Below are 17197 nucleotides of genomic sequence, written 5' to 3' on the forward strand. Positions count from 1 at the left end.
TAGAATACATTCAGAATCACTGATTGCTTTTCCTTCGTCTTTTTTTCTTGAACGTGTAGGTGTCCGAGTCTCTTGTGTTTCTTCTTTTACACTGGGTATGGGCTGTTTGAAAACTATTTCATTATCTTTATCATCAACGTTCATCTTAGCCACTTCAGATTTTAGTTTCTCCAAAAATGTTGGCGTACAAACTGGCGTGGGGCCCTGGCTATCCACAGTCTTCTCAGGAGTGGTAGGAGTATGTGAAACCTTTGAAACCTTTTTCTTCTTCTTCTTTGATAAGACCTGGCTATTTGTAGATTTCTGAAGACCAGTATTTGAAGCATTTCTTTTCTCCTTTTTGTGTAAAATCAGTGAAGGAAAATCATAATCAATTCCTTTTTTAGCTAATTTCTTCCTGAGTAATTTTTCCTTCTTTTTAAATCACTCCTCCATCCGTAGCTTTTGAAGAAAGGTCTGATTCTGATTATACCGTTTCACTGCTGGATATGATGGCTTTTTAAATGGAACATGCCACTCTCTAAAAAGTTCTTCGTGTACTTTTTCAGGTGGTATAAAATGACACTTTGAGTCTTTCACCAAAAAGGTAGTTGTTCATTGTGTCAGCAACTATCTTAGCAACATCTTCAGATGCAAACTCCACAAAGGCATAGCCTTTACTATTTCCAGTCCGTTTACTTCTGGACAGTCTGAATTTTGTAACAGTGCCAAACTGGGAGAAATATGCCCGGATCTGGGTTTCGTAGAGTGCTGAAGGTAAGTGGCCCACGTAGATTACTCCAGGAGTCAGTTTTTCTTTCTCCTGTCGCTGGGTTGTGCGCCGACGAGCCTGCGCGACCTTCTTCTGAAACTTGGCCTCTTCCTGCGGGTTTAGCGACAGGAACGGCTTGGCCGGGCCAGCAAAGACCGCCATGACGACGGCTTCCAGGCCAAAGAGCCCCATGCGGCGCCACCGGAAGCACCAAGTGCTCAGCTCACCAAAGCGGATGTGCAGAATACCTACAATTATCTTAACGGTTGTTAAAATACTCCCTCTTCTGACTCCATAATCAAGACAATGCCAGAAATCATTTTTGTTTTGGACAATATGATTTTAATAAAAATTTTTATTTTAAGTTAGGGACAAACTGCTACAACAGCACTGACACTAACCTCCAAATTCAAACTGGACATACAATAAACAATTTCTCACAGTTTTCTCTGTATCATGTCTTCTCCCAACAGACACATTTAGGCTTTTTCTTATGTTGACTCTGGAGAAGATGCCTGGGTTTGGATGAGTTTGGTAGCTCACTGTTGGCTTTTTGAGTCAGTGAGACTAAGTCATTGGACATGATCATCAAGTGAAAAGAAGGTTGAAATCATACCCCTATGTGGTATGTTAGGCAGAAAACTGTTCTCCTGAAGATGCCTATATCCTAAACCCCAGAATCTGAATATGTTACCAAATATGGCAAAAGAGATTTTGCAGAAGTGATTAAGGTTACAGATCCTGAAATGGGGAGGTTATGTTAGATTATCTGGGTGGGTCTGATCTAATCACACAAGTCCTTAAAAGCTGAGAACTGTTCTTTGCTGTGATTAGAGAGAGATGCAATGGTAAAAGGTCATAAAGATGTCATCCGTGAAGGACCTGACCTGCCATTGCACTAAAGATGGAAAGGGGAGACCATGAGCCAAGGAATGCAGGAGGCTTCTACAAAAGGCAGTAATAGAAAGCTGGTATAGTGGTCATATCAGTTTTCATCCAAGACTATGTGAGGGAGACTTAACACAAAGTTAGTAAGAAATTTCAGCTTCAAGGCTTCTTGGCTTGCACAGGACATTTTATAAGACCCTGAGTCTTGGTTGTTTTATATACATAATTTGTATTCTTTTTTAAAAAGACCATTTTCAGGTCCCAGAAAACACAGATCCACTCCTGGAGAATGCTAAATACAGTATTAGAGGATTTCCCCCCATAGGGATATACCCAACTTCTGCAGATTCACAGATACCTTCTGAGATTATTGGGGGGTGGTGGTGGTGGAATATCTTAGAATTTATATGAGTATAGTTCCATGAGGACAGAGAAGTCTCAGGAAAAAAATGAGAATTCAATGCCAGAAAATATTTTAAGAGTACTAAAATTAATGACTGTAAAAAAACCTCTACTAAATTACTGGGAGGAAATCACCAAAGCATAAAAGATATTTATGGAATGATTATATCCAGAATTAGAGTTTTCTATACAATGAAGAGAGTTTAGACTCATCTTTCCCCAAATGGTTCTAACTGCAGAACAGAAAAAGGATATTTTCACTCTAGAAAGAAATGTCTTTAATCATATTATAGAGAAACTGAATTTGTCATTAACTATCAATAAATAAGTAAATTAGAAACCGACTTGCTGTAAGGGTTACTTTTTCTTAATGATTTGGTTGTGTAAATTCATCTCAAGTCAACAAACAAGTATTTATTTCTTGGAGAACAGCACAGATTACCACTGGAGGTCAGTCTTGGGCTTTCCCCCAGGTCATCAAAAACAAGTGAAAGACTAGTAAGGGAGGTGAAAGCCAAATCTTAGTCTTTCATTTTGTAGGTGATTCTAGAGCTCTGAGGGACTAAGAAAATGCCCGGCATATAAGGGATTAACCACAGTTGTATTTGATACTCTTTATATCAATATAATTTTGAATATGAAAGGCACACTCATTCTATAATATATATCCTATATGAAGAATAAAAAACTGTCTTGTATAGAACAATTCAAAATGATTTATGTAGTTGTTATGCCCCGCCCCAGCATTGGACAAATCCAATTTAAATGAAATTCTATAAAACACCTAACCAGTGCTCCTCAAAACTGTTAAGGTCCTCAAAAGCAAGGAAAATATGAGAAAGTGTCATAGTCTAGAAGAGACATAACAATAAATGTAAACAATAAATGTAATATGGTATCATTAATGGGACCTTGGAACAGAGAAGAACATTCATTAAATTTTCTTAGGAAAACTGAGAAACTCTGAATAAAGAAAATACACTTTAAAATAGACTTTAGTTAATAATTATGTCAATATTAGTTCACCGTAAGAACTAATGTAAGATGTTAATAACAAGGAAAACTGGATGCAAGGGTATTTGAGAACTCTCTAAAGTATTTTAACAACTTCTCTGTAAATCTAAAACTATTCTAAAATAGGAAATGTATTTTAAAAGACCTATACATTCTAAAAGTCAGCAAACTTATGTAAATTGTTTTAGTATCTGAATTTCCTCTTCTTTGACATGCCAGGAAGTTAAGAGTCAAATCTGAGGTTCAGGTCTTATGGCCTGAAATTATGTTGTATTTTTTGTTCCTCTGGTCTTAATTTTTAGCAATCTTTATATTTTACCATTATTTGTATGCTTTTCCATAGATTCTAATCTATATTTACAAGGTAAAAAAAGTTTAAATAAAATAAACAGTTTCTGCCTTCCATCTCTGAGCCCCGTATCATTCTTTAACAGATATCTTACATCTTCTTTCCGGAGTAAAAAAGAATCAAATGGGCACCTCTCCTCAACTCCCTACTACTAAACTCTTGAATCTATTTACATCTACTTACAGCACGTGATCATGCTCTCTTTCTCCCCTTTGATTCTATTAGAAGACGTGTACTTCTTCCTAACATCAACCCTTCTGCATTTGTAGGAAATTATGTTCTCATTATTTTAGGAATGGTACACTATTGATTTTTCCTTCTCATCCCAGGATATCTCAACCTGCCTTCCAACTGAATCCTTTCCACTGACATTTAAACATCATTGTCTATTCCATGTTTAGAAATAAAACCAGTCAACAACTAAATAATAACCTTTTCTTGAGTCTTTAAAAAGAACAATGGTCCACTCCAACATCATTTTTCTTCGGAGGCATAAATGAAATTCAGAGCTGGTCAAGAATTCAAGAAGGTACAAAATGCAGGGGAATCCTAATCTGTGGCCTCTGAATGTAGGACTGATGCCTATAAGCAAACACGTAGCTTAAGACTCATTGCCCAGTGTCATTCAATTGAGAAAAGCCAGAGAAAGAATGATCCAGGGTACTATCTTCCCATTAACATATGCACTGAGATGAACCAGCTCACTTATCATATTTTTATTCAGAAAGGTTAGTAATGAATTAGTTGTACCCTATTTTCCTAGGGCTTTCCTCCTTTTATACACCTTTTCAAGCAAATGCTGAGATTGCCCATTACTGGTTTTCTTCCCTTCTTCCGTAAATCAGTGCCTCAATTCAGGCTCTCATCACCTGTGTTACTGCTAGAGCACCCAGTGAGCTCCCAAACTAATCCACCTCTAACCATTCCAAATGTGAATTTGATTATGTCATGCTCTTATTTTAGATCCTTCGATGGCTTACCATTACAATACAACAAAAGGTAAATTTTAAATAAGAACAGCTAAGGTTTTCTGTAAACTAGATTTTTCTTAATTCTCCCTATAAACACCCACATACAGACCAGTTAGGTCACTGAGCTACCTCTCACAACTCCTCTAACCAATACATTCTCAAGTAGCTGGGCCTGAATACTTATTTAGCTATATAACCTTGGGCAAACGATGTGACTCTCTTGAGAGTCAGTTTCTATAGCTGTACAGTCTGAGACAAAGCCCCCAATTCAGAGGGTTATTGTTAGGGCTAAAGGGGTTAAGCTGTATAAAACACTTAGACCATCTGGCACACAGTGAGTATCTGATGAGTGGTAGCTGGTGTTACAGATTCTGGGCGGCCACCTAAGTATAACACACATTCTGACATTAATGGAAATCACTGCTGCCAAGGAGTGGACTTTGTGTCTTCCGAAGCTGGGTTCCAAAGCTGAGTGGCCACACATTTTTTTAAGCCAGGTTTACCAGAGTGTAATTCATAAATAACAAAATTTACTCCTTAAAAATGTATAGTGGGTTGGGCTTTACCTAATGTATATAGTTGTGTAATCACGGCCACAATCACAATACAGAATACTTCCATCTCCCCAGTATCCTTTTGTGTCTTCCACATGGGCATTACTGAAATGGCCAAGTTTTAGAAAGAAAGGTGGGAAGCCAACTGTAGCACATTTGCAAAAGTCCAGGCATCTTTAAAAGTGTAGAAGGAAGATTATGGGGTTTAGGCTTTGGTGTTTATTTTATATACCTCTATACTCTGTGAGAAGATTTTTAGTCATTTGCTACAGAAAACCTTTGATGAAGAGCCAAAGTTTTAGAAATAAGCAATTTAAAAATGTATGAAATCTTAGATGAGAATTATATACATTCCCATGGCTCTGATGTTAATATTTTTAAAAAGTTGGTTCTTTTATGTAATAGTGACTGAAATCCCAGAAGTTTGCTTGTTAGAACAAACTGTCATATATAAAACCCAGCAAACCATGGACCCTCAGCTATTTTGAACAGTTAGCTCACTTATCATATTTTTATTCAGAAAAGATAATAATGAATCAGTTATGAACTATTTTCCTAGAGTGTTTCTCCTTATATACAAACATTTTGGTAGGTCATGAGGAATAAGGTATTAAAAGGAAGCACTGGAAATTCAAAAAAAATATGAGAAATGAGCACGTATTAAAGAGACAGGATTCAGAGTCAGAGAAAAGACCTATAACTTATTATGAATAGGAAAAAATATGAGATAAAAGAACAGATGAGAAGAAATAACAATCTTGAGAGGAGAGGAGCTAATTGAGGATGAAGATAAAGCTTGGGGAGTTTTACCTATTCTGATCAGCTTGACTGTAACATTATTTTTTTGCAGTGTAACTTTATCATGCTTCATAGACAGTTGGATATGGTGGTTTATGTAGTTCTTTATTCTTTAGATAGTTGTAGGCAAGCCAAATACAATAAATAATAGCAAAAAGTCTGGGCAAGTAGAAACCTTACTTCAGTGGAAATATCCATTACTTTAGAAATACTGAAGAAACATGGACTAAATACTGTATATTTTCTGATGCCAAAAGTAATTTTTTTTTTTTTTTTTTTTTTTTTTTTTTTTTTTGGTAAATGAGATTTTTTTTTAGCTATCGAAGAGACTGTCAGAACAGGTACCAAGCCTGCCCAGGATGGGTTACCAAGTCAGTCATTAGCAGAGACTGAAAGGAAAGGAGATCTAAGGAAGTGGCTAAGACCAAGTGGTTAAGAGGAGGAGGAAGGAGAGAGGGCAAAGGAAGAAATGCTCAATTAGTGTTATAATTGTCTACATTCTTCTTCAGGATATGGAGTGTGTGGATCAAAGAACCCCACCTTCAGATCCCCAGTGATGCAGTTCTATTCTTTGCCCCCTAAAAATATGGTTTTTATTTTGCTATAAAAATTTTATTTACTCTAAAACACTGATGTGAAAATGAGCATGTGTTACTCCTTATATACACTACTTCTTCTGTAAGTAGGCTTAATAAGATGATTACTTGCTAGCCAGGAATAACACAGTAATTACTTCAGCCAAGAGAACATAACCCAGGGCAATCTCAGCCTTCTCATCCTTCTGTTTAGTCAATTTTTAAGTGTGTGCATTGTTTTCCTTCCTTTTTTAAAGAATAACTGTAGCTCTTAGAAATCATGGGTGAAATATACAGCCCATATAATATATGCTACATACAGCTGTTTCAAATCCTAACTGAAATAATCTGATATTACATTAGAATACAATATATTTATTATAGTAGAATAGAGAAAAATGTAGCTATGATATTTGTTTGAACTACGAACATGTGAGGAAAACTGAGAGGTTCAGTCTAAAATGGATCTGAGCTTAGAAGGACATCTGTTTAAGTTGTACAGTTCAACCAACTTCAACTCCTCTCTATTGCTTACTTCAAACATTTCAGTCCAGTATTTAAAGGCTTCCACAATTTGTACCCAACCTGTCTCCATCAAACATACAATTAATCACCAATACCTTCCAGTTCTTTTGATGTGTATGTTGCATGATCTATCTTTTCTATCTCTATGAACAGAAATAGGAATTCCTATGAATTAAGGATTCCATTGATCAACTCATACTACAAGCATTTATTCAGCATCAATTTGTATGTATGCTCAGCACTTCACTTGGGCTTTATCATCTCCATCTTAGAACACTGAAACATACAGATTTATGTATCCACTTTGCTATCCTCAGTGTGTGGTTTTTGTCCTCATGTTGGTCATCATGTTTTGCCTCATGGTCACAGTAGCTGGTCACTTCCATTGTCATGATTCCAAGAAGGTGGAAAAGCAAGAAGGTGAAGACTTTCTCAGAAATCTGTTGTAAAGTTCTCTTTATATCTCATTGGCTAGGACTGTGTCAAAGGATGTCAGATGATGTCAAAGACTTTTTCTCTCCATCTTTCAGGTTTCCTTATTTCTATGAGTTCAATTCCTTTATCTTTCTCTTTTTAAAAAGACAGGTTTTCTTCATGTGATAGTGGTAAAGGAGAAGAAAGCAGCATGGTCAAAGAAATCTCCAATATGGTAACATCTGGACTTAATGATCCATGGGAAAGAGATTTTATTCTTCTCGGTGTACTCATAGAGAACACTGCCCTGGTCTGAGTAGTGTGTCCATATCTGGGCCAATAACTGATAGGGGGATGGAGTACAATGACTAACCAGGCCTGTGTCTCATGTCTACCCTGTAATGGGAATCCCTATTGAAACTATATAGGAGAATGTTGTTTAGCCAAAGGAAAGGAAGTTCTACTATCAGATTGAAGAGGGTTAGAAATGCTGGGCAAAAACAACACTTGTCCCTATAGCAGCAGTGAACAATTGGTAAGCCAACATTATTTCTGCCATATCATATGGTATGTAACATTAGTCTTTAGTTGACAGTATGTCTAAAGTATTGAAGAGAGCCAAAACTGCTTTCTGAGGAGTATTCTAGGTCTGGTTACCTGGGAATCCTGAAGTCGCTGTGGCCTCGGCTGTCAGTTGTATCCCAATATTCATCATCCTCTTCTCTCATAGTAAAATAATTTTAAGCATGGCACGTGGTCATGTATTAGAAGAATTATATTTCTCAGCCTCCCTTGCAGCTAGGTGTGACCACATGACTAACTTTGTGCTAATGGAAAGTGAATATATCTGATGTATGCAACTAATTGTGTGTGCATATACAACTGGATATGATTATATATCTTGATCAAGCTCTACTATCATTGCCTATCTTCCTCATAAAATATATGAACACTAGAACTTGGAAGCACAAACTTTATCTCTTGTTTAATGCTGTCACTCTAGTATCCATTATAGTGTTTGATATATAGAAAAGGTTCAATGTTTATTAAGTAAATGAATAGGTCATCCTTCTCTGCCTATTCCATTCCAACATCCGCATGAAGCTAAATCTCTGAATGCCTGGCCTAAAGTCTTCTCTTCCTGTTGTGAATCATTCCTCTAACACTCATTTCCCATATAGCATGTTTAACACTTCTTATTTACTGCTTTGAGTTCCTAGTTATCAATTCATTTATGTCTCAATGAGATTATGAAATCCTACAGGATGGGAACAATAGTGTACTTATTTTTCATACCTTTTCCAGTCTGTATTTAGTATATCTGGTATATGGAAAGCCCTCAGCGAATACTGTTGAATACAACCAGGAAAGACAGTTTAAGAGAGCCTTAGGAAAACTTAATGCATTCACTGGATTTCTGGTCAAGAAATCTGTATGAGATAAACATAAGCATGGCTGGAAAATTAAGATTTTTATGGTTTTCTTGATGCTTAGCATGTACCTTGCAGCAACTATGATGCACTTCTCTCTAAGCATAAGCTTGTTTATCAGGAGACAATTAGGCGATTTCTAATATCTACAAGGCCTAAGTAAAAATGCGACAGGTGTGATAGTTCAATGTACCTAAGAAGTCCTTCTCTTGGAGAGGATAGGCAATAAAATACTTAATAACTTTTCCAGGTCTAGATTGTAAGAAATTCAGGGTCCATTTAAGGCTCTGCTTGAATCCATATTTTATTGGTGCCTGTGTTTATTGCTTGGTTACAAGTAGTTGATCCAGGTGCCTCTGAAGGGAAACAAATACTCAGCATAGCAACACCGATGGAAAGTCACCACATGCACATCATCCAAAATCCCCACCTCCTTTTTTAATACAGAAACATATAACCTCCCACATGGGCTTTCCCATTCACACCTACAGAAAGACAGACAGAACAACAACATCCTCTCCCATACTGGTTTTAGTTCCTACTTCCAAACCTCACCTCTGCTCACCTGTGTTCTCAGGGTATACTTTTTGCCTCTATTTCCCTCATCTTGCCTAATGTTCTACTCCAAAAAATTTCTGTTACTATACAACCATTCAAAGTCCCTTCTTTTCTTCTTTACTCTTAAGTTTCTAGTTCTAATTATTCCTAGCAATCCTTAAGTTGGTTAAGTATGTCTTGTATAAATTCTTAACACTGACTGAAAAATAAGGATTTCCCTTCCTAAATGAGGAATAACCCCAAAGAAGATTATTTCTATGATAAAATAGTAATAATGCCATCAAGAAAACAACTTCGAACACTACTCCATAGGGCGCAAACTCAATCATAGTACATAGCAAAAAAGATCCAACATATTATATTGTCCCATAGCAAACTGTAAAAACACCCAAGCAAACTATGTTAGACATATATCATATTAGTTACTGATAAAAATAACTGCATTATAAAAAAATAAACTATTTCAAGTTAACACACTAGTTTTAGTACTTTAGATTGCTTATGGTTTCACAGATTTCAGATAGAACACTCAGCTTTCATCTCAGTTTTAAAGTAGTCTAATACTTTAAAAATTTGATGTAAATTTTCTTCTAGCTCTATTTTTTTGTATGACAGCAACTGAAATAAAATGATAGAAAGGTAGGATTTCTTGTTTGCTCTGTTTTTGAACGATTCCTTACAATGTCCTGTATACTAACAGCTTCAGGAAAACTTCGGATTTTTTAGTTTCCTTTTATCATATAAAAATGGCCTGCATTATTCTTCTATAAATAGACTTGCACAAATGAAAATTCTTTAGCTCTTTGTTTATTCATATTCTCTTTCAGAAATTTCCTGATGTTTACTGGTACATGTTACCAAACTATCTCTCTTGTTAATTATTATTGCATGAATGTCATGATTATATTACTAATAACCATTTTTATATAATTGGGCCTTTATGAGAACAAGATTATCTTGCAAGAGGGAAAGAAACCTCTAAACTGTAAACCAACTGTGTAAATCACCTCAGCTCTACCCAGAAATCAAGGATGAATAGTGGAGCTCTATTTCTGGAGAAAAGTTTGAGTTGTATATTTGGGTTTGAATGTGAAGTTATCTAGAAGCCTGACTCTGATCTCATGCAAATGGCAGAGAACTAGGATGTAAGAAACCCAAGTAACATTCCTGTTGTTGTAGGGTTAAACAACCAATTGTTGTCATAGAGAGGAATTATAGTATGAAAGGACATGTTTTGTACATATGGAATGCACTTTGGGTTTTTGAATATTAAATGTTTATTTCTCTTATGTTCTTTATTGGCCTATCATAATATGTATAGAGAAAACAATAATTTAAAAAAGAGAAATAATTCTGGAAGCCAGCAATCATGAAAGTCATAACACTCTAAAGGGACAAATGAAAATCAAAGAATACAAATACAGGCTGATTGATCCAGTAGCCTCACCTATCTAAAGTACATTTTTCAGAGTGAAAACACTGGAAAAGTTTTGATCAACATGAGAGGCAATTTGCCTGAACTATTAAGCTGGTCATTTTATTGCCTAAAGTTCTTCTCCTTAAATATGTATTTGAAAGTTTGTGTTAGTTGTCCATACAATCAAAATTAATATTAAATCTTGGCTTTTGCAATAATCCTTAGATTGTTCCACTGTTTTTCACTTCTATTTCCAAAGACTTCTCCATCTTTCTCCCCCTTTGTTTATAGTGTAAATGTTTCCTCTACTAATAAAAATCATCCACCACATTCTTGAATAACTTTTAAAATTAATCTTTCAAATAAAACTTTGTCAAAGATTGTCTGGAAATATCATCATCATCCAAAATAAGCAGAAGAAAAGAAATAATAAGAATTAGAGCAAAAATCAGGAAAAGCCTTTAAACAGGCTAACTAAAAAAAGGAGAAAGGAATCAAATGACTAATATCAGACCTGAAAGAGGGGACATCACTACAGAGCCTATGGAAATTAAAAGGATAATAAAGGGATATTATAAACAATTCCGGGCCCATACATTTGACCATTTCAAGAAAATGGACCAATTTCTTGAAAAACAATCAGATAAAACTCACACAAGAGGAAACAGAGGATCTCACACAAGAAGAAACAGAGGATCTAATTGCCAAAAGTAGGTAGATAAAGAGTTAACCACAAATAGATATAGGCCTTTATCTATTAAAGAGACTGAAGGAATAATTAATAACCTTCCAAAAAAGAAAGCATCAGGCCTAGATGAGTTCACTGATGATTTCTAGCACCATTTAAGGAAGAAATTATACCAATTCTCTACAATCTATTTCCGAGGATAGAAGCAGAAGTATTTCCTAACTTAATCTACAGGGCCAGCATTGCCTTAATAACAAAACCAGAAAAAGACATTTTAAGAAAAAGAAACTACAGACTGATATCTCTCATGAACAAAAAACCAGAAATCTTCAACAAAATACCAGCAAATATAATCTAACAGTGTATAAAAAGAATTACATATTACACTAAGTGGTATTTATCCCAAGTATTGCAAGGCTTGTTTAACAATTAAAACTCAATTAATGTAATCCATCACAACAACAAACTTAAAATGAAAAAAAAATATATCACATGATCATTTGAATGGATACATAAAAAGCATCTGACAAAATCCAAACCCATTTATGATAAAAGCTCTCACTAAACTAGGAATAGACAGAAATGCCCTCGACTTGATAAACATTATCTACAAAAAACCTGCAGTGAGAAACCCGAAACTTTCCCACTAAGATCAGATAGAAGGCAAGGATGTTCTTTCTCACCACTATTTTTCTACATACTGGAAGTCCTTGCTAGTAAAATAAGGCAAGGAAAGAAAATAAAATTATTACAGATTGGGACAGAAGAACTGTTTCTGTTTACAGATGGCAGGACTGTCCAAGTAGAAAATCTGAACGAATCAACATGAAAACTGTGATTATAGCAAGGTTGCAGGATATAAGGTTAAAGTGCAATGGTCAATTACATTACATTTCTATATACTAACAATGAACAAGTGGAATTTGAAATTAAAAGCACAACAGCATTTATATTAGCATACCAAAAAATGAAATACTTAGGTAAAATCCAACAAAATACATATAAGATTTATATAAGGAAACTCTGACAAATGAAATCAAAGAACTAAGTAAGTGGAGAGATATTCCGTGTTCATGGATAAGAAGATTCAAAATTGTCAAGATGTCATTTCTCAGCTTGATCCATAGATTCAATATATCCCAATCAAAATTCAAGAAAGTTATTTAATGGCTATTAGCAAACTGATTCTAAAGTTTTCAGAGTCAAAAGAACCAGACTAGCTTATATAATAATGGAGAAGAACAAAAATGGAGGACTAACACTGCCATACCTTAAGACTTACTATAAAGCTACAGTAATCGAGATAGTATGGACTTGTGAAAGAATGGACAAATAGGTCAATAGAACACAAGAGAGAGGCCAGAAATAGATCCTCATGAATACAGTCAAATGATCTTTGACAAAGGAGCAAAAGCAATGCAATGGAACAGAGACAGTCTCTTCAACAAATGGTGCTGGAACAACCAGATGTTTACAAGCAAAAAAAAAAAAAAAAAAAAAAATTACATATAGATCTAACCCCTTCAGAAAAATGAACTCAAAATGAATCATAAACTTAAATGTAAAACACACACTATAAAACTCTTAGAAGAGAACATGAGAGAAAACCTAGTTTCTTGGGTATGGTGACACCTTTTTAGATACAACACCAAAGACATGATCCATGAAAGAAACAATTAAAATTAAAAACTTCTGCTCTGTCACAGATAGTATCAAGGGAATTAGAAAACAAACCATAGACTAGGAGAAACTATTTGCAAAAGACACATTTGATAAAGGATGTTATCCAAAATATACAAAGAAACTCTTAAAACTCAACAGTAAGAAAACAACCCAATTAAAAAATAAGGCAAAGAATTTTATGGACACCTCACCAAAGAAGCTATGTAGATGGAAAATAAGCATATGCATAGGAAAAGATGTTCCACTTCATATATCATCAGGGAGATGCATATTAAAACAATAAAAGATACCATTACACACTTAATAGAATGTCCAAGGTACAGACCACTGAAAACACCAAACGTTAGTTAAGGTTGTGGAGCAACAGGAACTCCCTCCTTCAGTGCTGGTGGGAATGCAAAATGGTACAAGCTACTTTGGAAGACAGTTTAGCGGTTTCTTATAAAACTAAACATATTCTGATCATATAATCCAGCAATCACACTCCCTTTTATCTGCCAAAGGAGCTGAAAAGTTATGTCCCCACAAAAGTCTGCAGATGAATGTTTATAGTAGCTTTACTCCTAATTGCCAAAAGTAGGTAGATTTAACAACAAATTTGCAAAGTTGTATAAATTCCTAAAACACATCAGAAATCTATGAATTCGATTTCACTGATGAATTTGTTTCACTGATTCATAAACTTGGCACAAATAATATAGGAACGTAAAATATTGTTTCCAACCCAATTTGCTTCAAGAACCTCATTGAAAATGCCATGGGGAAATATTTTGTGCTCTATTTACTTTCAGGTCATATAATTACATCCTTATGGATTATCTAACGTATATTAGAAAAATGCTGATATTTTAGAGAGGACATAGCTTTATAGCCCTTCTAAAAAAGATACTGAGCAAAGGGTGCCTGAATGGCTTGTCGGTTAAGCATCTTTTGACTTCAGCTCCCGTCATGATCTCAGGGTTATGAGACCGAGCCCCACACTGGGTTCCATCCTGGACGTGAGGCCTCCTTAAAATTCTCCCTCTCCTTTTCCCTCTCCCCGTCACTCCTCCCTCCACAAAACAAAATGAAAAAAAAGAGAAAAAAAGAGATACTGAGCAAACAGAAATCATGGGCGGTAAAAGATGGTCTGTTAGAGAATCATTTATAAAAGTTAAAAGCTTTATCATTTTAAAATATTTTTTTAAATAAAGAAGACAGAAGATAGATTAATGTAATATTTATAATCCATACACTGGGATAGAATGGAAACAGCACTGACTTGAAGGACTTAAATATTAAAATTTCACTTCCACCATTTTTTAGCTATGTATGAATGATTTCAGGCAGGTCACTTACCATCTCTGAGCCCCAAGACCCTAATATGTAAAATGATAATGATGCCCATATGAACCTCACAAAGTGGTTGTGATAACACACTCAAAGATACACTGAGTTAACTTACATGAAAATGTCTGGCACACTGCCTAGCATCTAGGAACTCTCAAAGAACACCTCTTCTTTTCCTTCTTCTAATAAATAGAACTCAGTCTTCTGTATAACTCTTGACAAAAATAAAACCAATGTCTTTTTCACAGATGAATGGCTTCTTCACTTGAGTTTTTATAGGAGATATATTCTAAGTACAGATAGCATTATAGAAGTAGGGAAACAAAAAACAAAGAAAACATATCTTGAAAAGCATCTAATAAGCAGTTTTCTTTGTTTCATACGGACATGCTTTGTGGTTTCAATGTAGGCTTCCAATGAACACCAGATCAAAATTAAAATTCTAGGCAGGCATTCAACTTTTATGATTGTGTCCATTCTTCACTGAGCATGGGAATCAAATGCTTTGGAAGTTATTTATTGAAGATATTCCCATAGCACTATCACAAAGGTCACTTCCAAAAGAGGCCCTAGCCCTGTAATGTATCTGAGTAAGTGAAAGCTATACCAGGTTTCTTACGTTGTACTTTAAAAAACTGAAGCAGGATACTAAAACCATATTTTTAAGAGGCTTTTCTGAGGCTAGGCCACAGCAATTTTGCAAAGGTCCATGACAGGAAAAGAGACCAAACATATTTCAAAAATAAAGAACACCAATCTAAAAGTAATTTATGACCATATTTTGAATAAAATTAAATACAGGATAATTAGCAGAAAGTATTTAATTACAGTTTTCCTATTATGAATATAAAGTTGGGAGAGATGCAGTAAGACTAATCAAAATCAGGTAATAGTTACCTCTGTGGCCTTGCTTGATGGTTCCAGTCCAATCATATTTGCTACTATTAACTGATGTAAGAGTTGAACTTGAGCCACACTTAGGAAGAAGTCCAGGTTTGTGGTTATATTCACTTCCAAGGAATGGCCACACACTAAAATCTCCTGAAGGAAAAAAAAGTTGAATACAGATAAAGATACATGATAGCCATTAGATGATAATTTATCATTCTTACTTATTTGACCTTTACCATGTTGATGAATTCTCCCGGGACTCAAGTTCATATGTTAATGAGAATAGCAGAAAATGGAGAGCACAGCCACTCCACATAGTTTAATGGATAAATTTAATAAACATTTATGAGGTTCTGCTGTGCGCTGAGCCATGCACTGGTTGCAGGGAAACAAACTAACAATACAAACACAATTTTTTTTTTAACATTTCATATACATTTGGCTTTTTTATACCTCAAACTACTAACATCATTCCCATATGTAAGTGATGATGTAATTCTTTAGCATAATCCTGTTCATTCATTCAAACTAACAAATATTTACTGAGCATCTCCTAAGTAACATGCAGTATACTCAGCTGCTAGGGATAGCACAAAGAGGAAGGTTAGCTTTGAATGGCAACCTGCTCTTGAGGAGATTATAATCTTGTTGGGCAGACAGATGTAAACAGGCCAACTGTAGGCAAGGAATGACAATCACAAGTGGTATGGTTTGAGTATTTTCCAAAGTATACACTCCAAATGATTTATAACAAAATAGTGCTGAAGCCAAAGATAGCTAGACTAATTAATTTCACTTCTTCTTCGAGCTGCTAAAATCTTGGCTGCATCATGTAGACGTCCACGTTTAACTGATGCTGTTCTGCGTAACTTGAGTCACTTCAACATTCATCACTGGAAAACCATTCAGGGAGGGAAAAAAGAAGAAAAAAACCAGACCCCAAGTTTCACTTAATAAGCAGAAGTTCTGCCTCCTGTCAGGAAGAGAATGTGGACAATGTTCAAATGCTTGGAAATGTCCAAAGAACCTTCTTCTTACAGTGTCATAGAAGGGAATGGATTTAAGAAGTCTTACGATGGGTCCCAATGCAAAGTACACAGCTTAGGAGAGATTTTAACACAGCTATAAAGAATAGTATGTTGGAAATGAATATTCCTTTTGCTTTTTGGGTTAAATAACCTTCTCCCCACAACAAGTTCCCTGTATTTACTTATTATAATTAGAATCCTTATTTTATTCCTCTTGCATACACGTGTGCTCTTTCCCTCTCTAAAATAAATAAATCTTTAAAAAAACAATAAAAAGAGAGAAGAAGTCAATTGATTGTTATGAGGATTAAATAACTACATGAAAGGCAATAAGTATTAAAAAGTATTCATTAATCTTTGGTTACAATAATAACATTAATAATAAGCAATTTGACATCCTATGCATAAAGCTAAAAAAAATCCCTAATATACAAAGAGAAGCTTTTCCATTATATAGGCTAAAATGAAACCTAAATTAAGTTCTCACCTCAGTGTGCATATTTTCTGGAGAAATTATTTTGGTGAAAATGATAGCAGGTGCTCCAGTAATTCGGACAGAAAAATCTGTTAAAATGGGAGTCAGAATTGCTCTTCTTTCTTGATGTCGCCGTATGCTAAGAGATAAAGCAAAAAATTATTAGTGATTTCATTTTTTTCAAGGATTCTTTTCATTAAATTTATATAAGTCCTTCCAAAGGGGCACGTGCACCCGAATGTTTATAGCGGCAACGTCCACAATAGCCAAACTATGGAAAGAACCTAGATGTCCATCAACAGATGAATGGATAAAGAAGATGTGGTATATACATACAATGGAATACTATGCAGCCATCAAACGAAATGAAATCTTGCCATTTGTGACGATGTGGATGGAACCAGAGGGTATTATTCTTAGCAAAATAAGGCAATCAGAGAAAGATAACTATCATATG

At 35.1% G+C, this 17197-nt stretch overlaps 1 protein-coding gene and 1 pseudogene across 6 annotated transcripts in view; both read right to left on the bottom strand.

The window, feature by feature from the left end:
* Window positions 1-935, bottom strand: LOC122904400 (annotated as a pseudogene).
* VPS13B (vacuolar protein sorting 13 homolog B) overlaps window positions 1-17197 on the bottom strand; it is a 770530-nt gene that overhangs the window by 255226 nt on the left and 498107 nt on the right. For all 6 annotated transcript variants that reach the window (XM_044245211.1, XM_044245212.1, XM_044245209.1 and 3 more), the window contains exons 32-33: window positions 16753-16879; window positions 15244-15387 (exon numbers count right to left, since the gene is read on the bottom strand). In XM_044245211.1, the coding sequence (XP_044101146.1) occupies window positions 15244-15387; window positions 16753-16879 (271 nt within the window). The remainder of the gene's footprint in view (window positions 1-15243; window positions 15388-16752; window positions 16880-17197) is intronic.

Source organism: Neovison vison, chromosome 4 (genome assembly GCF_020171115.1).
Source record: "Neovison vison isolate M4711 chromosome 4, ASM_NN_V1, whole genome shotgun sequence".
Lineage (NCBI taxonomy): Eukaryota > Metazoa > Chordata > Mammalia > Carnivora > Mustelidae > Neogale > Neogale vison.